Below are 5,215 nucleotides of genomic sequence, written 5' to 3'. Positions count from 1 at the left end.
TGCTGTCATTGACCTTGATGGGTTGGGAAACCCGGTGCTTGTTAATAAGTCTCGCCGGTATGTGTACTTGTCTGACACGTCAGCGTTGTCGTAGGTAAATATTTGTGAAGAACCTGATGATTATTTCGAGTTTTTTAACGTACAAAAGGTGATTCGTATGTATGTATGGTGTATAAGTGTATATATTAGAGAAAGGTGATTATTATAGGTTTAGAGGTTCCAAATTATATTCTTTTTCAGTGTTGTAATAGGGATATTATATTTATACCTTGTTCAGATTTAATAAACTGGGATGTTATATCTTGTTCAGATTTTATAAACTATGGGGTAGTGTATAAAGTTTTGCGGTTATGAGACCGGTATGAGACCGCTATAGTGGTTGTTGATACCAGCCCGATTTCACGATAGAACCGAACACGTTTGCATGTTATATATTACTGAAAAATATAATAAATAATATATTGAAGTTGTTAGAGCACTCGAAACGATGGTCCTTGGCTCCCACGGACCCTGACGGACGAAAGTTCTTTGAATGTCCCATTGCGTGTAACTCTTCCGTTGGAGTCCCAACCGGTTAACCAAACCAAAATCAGAACTTATTGACACCATAACTTGTATAGTAGAAATCGGTTTTTAACTGATATTAACTTTTAGGGACTGTTTAGAGATTTTCACATAGGAATGGTTAACCGGTAATAGGCTAATAAAGTTAATTTTAATAAGGTTAACTTCAATAGGTTAATAAGGTTAATCGGTTATTAACTGTAACAAACTATTTACACATGTTACGGGTATTCCACTAAAAACCGGTTAATAACCATAACCGGTTTTGACCGTCTGGCTAATAACCAGTTACGGTTATCAACCAATATTCTAAAGACCGGTTAACCGGCATTTGCACCTCTACTTCCGTGGATGGGTTTTGAGAATGGAGTCTGTGGCGGCGGGCGCCTATGGTCGAGGTGTGGGAGGTGTGGTGGTTTAATTTATATTTTCTTTTCTTACTTAACTTTAGCGTTGTTCACAAACCAACTAAATTGAACCGAACCGATCGTACCTTTGCTTGTGCTTATTAACTTGTTTAAAAACTAAGCAGTTTTCAAACGAGCATTTTCTGAGCGAGCGTCGGGTGGTTTCTACCGCCCAACTTAATTTACATTTGCTTCTATTGGGTTTGAATCAAATACAAATTAAATTAACATGCTAATGTTGAGGATCAAGTAGTGTAACTATATATACAACATAGTGTATTTATACTGTAATGTAATTACACTACGATGTAATTACATAATTACATTACTTGTATATATAACTATAATACTTGATTATCATAGGTAGCATGTTAATTTAGTTTGTACGTTAGCTTTTCCTGCTTCTATTTTAGTAATAACAATAATACTCCATCCGTCTCATTAAAAGTGTCAACGTTTTCTTTTTTATTTGTCCTATTACAAATGTCCACTTTCAAATTTTATTAGCAAATTTCCAAGTTTACCCTTAAAAACACACAACTAATGTTAATAAACAATATTGATGGACCCGATTACAAAGGACATTATTGTCATTTGGTAAGTAAAGAAAATAATAATTTAATATACTTTAAACTTTGTGTTTTCAAACTATGACACTTTAACCGGGACGGAGGAAGTAACAACAATAGTAATTTATAAGCAGTGATTTTATAAAATAACTACTGCAGTAAAAATTCTTGTAAGAAAAACCGTACATCTTTTACAAAAGTAGAGTAGAGGAATATTCGGATTCAAACTTAGCCAGATGACTACACTTGTGATCTATCTGTCACTTTAAGATATTATTAGTTAACTCATCCCAATCATCAATATGTTAAAATATCATTCTCAGCTACCTTGTTCACCAACTCAACATAGTGAACCTGCAAATGGCTGCTGCATCAACGGCTTCTTGTGGTTACACTGTTAAGGCTTACAATGATCTGACTACTAAATCTCTCATTCATTTTGGTTCCAATCCTGTTAAATACATTGCTGTTTTGTCCAGATCAAGGTATACTGCTTACTCATCTTATATATTTATTTCAACTCAATTATAAATATCTTGATCTCTTAAAAAAAAATTAGGGTTTTTTTGAGTGAATATAAAAAGGGTTTTTTAAAAAAAAACTGAATTTTGAAATTAGGGTTCAAGAATTTAAAGCTGAGCTACATTTTCATAACTAATGAATTTAGAACAATATACTAAGAATATTACCGGTGCGATCGAGCGGAGCTTGAGCTCGGCTCGTTTATTATTTATTAATTAAATTATATACATTTTTAATTGATTTATATGCATTTTAACTATTTTTTATATATTTGGTAAATTAAATAAAAATTATAAAAAACATTAGGCTCGTTTAGGCTTGCTAGCCAGCTCGAGATCGTCTCATGAGTCTTTTTTCAAGCTCGGCTTGGGCTCAACTCGTTTTTTATTTATTAATTAGTTTATACACATTTTTAATTAATTTTTATGCATTTAAACTATTTTTTTATATATTTGATACATTAAATAAAAATTATAAAAACAATAGGCTCGTTTAGGCTTGCTAGCCAGCTCAAGCTCGAAAAGTGAAGCTCGGTCTCATTTACTAAACAAGCTTACTTTAAGGAACGGGCCGTTTCGAGCTTATGAACCAGCTCGGCTCGTTTGCACCCCTATTAATTCGATTCAGGGTCTAGAAATTATCTAGGGCTAATTGTTATGTTTGGGTTCTACCCAGATTGTCATACTCATGTTCACTGAATAGTGTGATTCCAAAAGCTTCATCCACAGCTTTAGAGGTATCAAGATTCAAGAAAAATATTAAATTTATAAAAAATATTATTATTATTATTATTATTATTATTATTATTATTATTATTATTATTTTCCAAATTTATCTAACTTCATTTGTGTGGTTAACATAACAGGATCAAATTTATGTGGAAACTGATGAAATCCCAGTGCCAAAAGTGATCATAGATCAGGACTCGGATATTGACGCAACGGTGGTGGAAATCACATTTGGTGATCGCCTCGGCGCTCTTCTTGACACTGTAAGAATCCTTACTAATCTCTAACAAAAACTTATATATACATTTTTTTTATCTGGTTACACGAAAATGGATGTAAATGCAGATGAGAGCTCTTACGAATCTTGGACTGAATGTTGTCAAAGCAAATGTTCATCTGGATTCTTCCGGGAAACACACCAAGTTTTCGATAACTAAAGCGTAAGAATTTATATGGGCCAACACTTCTTTACAATTATATTATAAATTCTGGTTTATTTATATAAGGTTCTATATATATATTATATATATATATATATATTTGCAGCTCGACTGGACGTAAAGTTGAGGACCCAGAGTTACTAGAGGCGATACGTTTAACAATAATTAGCAATCTTCTTGAATATCACCCGGTATTATATTAATTTTGTTTTCGTGTTTAGATCAATACTTTGCCTTTAACTTTAAAAATTAATATAAAGTTTATGAAATTAATGATTCAGGAATCAAGTGCGCAGTTAGCGATGGGCGAAGCCTTCGGTATCGAGGCACCAAAACATAAGGTAGTCAATCGCTTTTTTTTTTTTTAACTTCAGGTTTTTGTAGAAATGTTTAGTTTTTAAGAACGAAACGTGTTTAATAATTGATGAACTAATCCAGCTTGATGTGGACATTGCAACCCGGATTCATGTATATGATGACGGGCCTAACCGAAGGTACGTTAGGATCCATCTTTATTTGGCAATATGAAAACTGAATTTTAATAAGGTGTTTTAAATACTTAACTTATGCAGTTTGCTGTCGGTGGAGACCGCAGATCGGCCTGGATTACTGGTAGATCTTGTAAAAGTATTTACTGATGTAAATGTTGCAGTAGAATCAGGAGAGTTTGACACAGAGGTAATTAACTAATAATATCTGTTATATAAAATTTAGCAATCTGGATATCCATGTATATAAAAAATTAAAATTTAGAAAACAAAAGCTAACTGCATTAACAGGTAATCTTTTATTCAAATTTATAATCTTGGTAATATTGTATTTTCTCTAACTTTTTCTATTTCAAGTATCTCGGAAAACAGTCGCAGTCGCAGATATGTACTTCGGTGAACACACATACTCAAAATAGAAAAAAAAACTGAAAGTTGGTTATCTTAAATAAAAAATGATTTAAAGTTGGTTACATGAACAAAAAATAAAATTTTAAGTTGAGTAAAGTATTGGCTATTAATGTTAAAAATATAATTTTTACAATCACATTAAATACAATAATTGTTATAAAACAAAAAAAGATGGGCACAAAGTATTGGCTAGTGGGCCCGGCCCAAACCTTTCGGATCAGTTAAAATTGATTTCCCGTTTACGGTTTAACCCATCACTCAACCTCCCGACCCGTATATTTTATCATCTTTCAGTAAATTTAAAATCTTGAATAAAGATTTAATTTTTGACTATGATTAATGTAATGCAGGGCTTGTTAGCCAAGGCCAAATTTCATGTTAATTACAAGGGTAGATCACTTATCGAGCCGCTTCAACAGGTGAAACGTCATCACACACAAGATTTAATCGTATAAAATTTCGTGTATTATTTAAACTTTTTATGGTTATTTTTTCAGGTTTTGACTAATAGTTTACGCTACTTTTTAAGGCGGCCAACGACAGAGGATTCGAGTTTTTAAATGTTTCTGAAAAATGTATCAGAAGCCGAGTACGCAACCTAACTTGCAGGACTATAATGTTTTCTTGCAGAATCATTTTTTTTATATGTATGCTTACTTTTCTTATTTCAAACATCTAATAACTACTTGTCATATACGCACCGCCTTCTTTACATGTTCTTTTAGCAACATACTATTTTGTGTTGATTGTTTTATGACTTTATCCAATGGTTGAGATTCAGACACCTCGATGATCTTAGTGGCTGCACTTGCATTCGCGCTTCTGTAATAACGAAACGAGTGAATTCAAGAAATTTTTAATATTATCTTGATATATATTACTCTACATTTGTGATTGGATATGGCATGAAATTGAATGGAAATATTAGTGGCATGAGTCATGGCTTTATTATTATCCAGATGAGACTTTTGTGGGGAAGATGAGTACTGGCTCAGGCATCATCTTGTTATGCCCATACCATATCTCTTACCATTATTTTCAACTTTTTCTCTCTATTTTAGTTTTAAAAAATTAAAATTTTATTAT

At 32.3% G+C, this 5,215-nt stretch overlaps 1 protein-coding gene across 1 annotated transcript; it reads left to right on the top strand.

Annotated features, from left to right (window-relative positions):
- Positions 1-1,860: 1,860 nt before the first annotated feature.
- Positions 1,861-4,804, top strand: LOC143628527 (ACT domain-containing protein ACR11-like). The gene is made up of 10 exons (XM_077098096.1): positions 1,861-2,025; positions 2,738-2,798; positions 2,928-3,053; positions 3,136-3,230; positions 3,337-3,421; positions 3,512-3,571; positions 3,669-3,724; positions 3,803-3,908; positions 4,480-4,548; positions 4,627-4,804. The coding sequence occupies exons 1-10, from the start codon at positions 1,901-1,903 to the stop codon at positions 4,687-4,689; spliced, it is 846 nt and encodes a 281-aa protein (XP_076954211.1). The 5' UTR covers positions 1,861-1,900; the 3' UTR covers positions 4,690-4,804.
- Positions 4,805-5,215: the final 411 nt, after the last annotated feature.

This window comes from Bidens hawaiensis, unplaced genomic scaffold (assembly GCF_021521415.1).
Source record: "Bidens hawaiensis isolate Kalapana, Puna unplaced genomic scaffold, B.hawaiensis_p1.1 tig00005019_1, whole genome shotgun sequence".
NCBI lineage: Eukaryota > Viridiplantae > Streptophyta > Magnoliopsida > Asterales > Asteraceae > Bidens > Bidens hawaiensis.
Note: the sequence above shows the minus strand (reverse complement) of the source record. Positions and strands in the feature narration are given on the sequence as shown.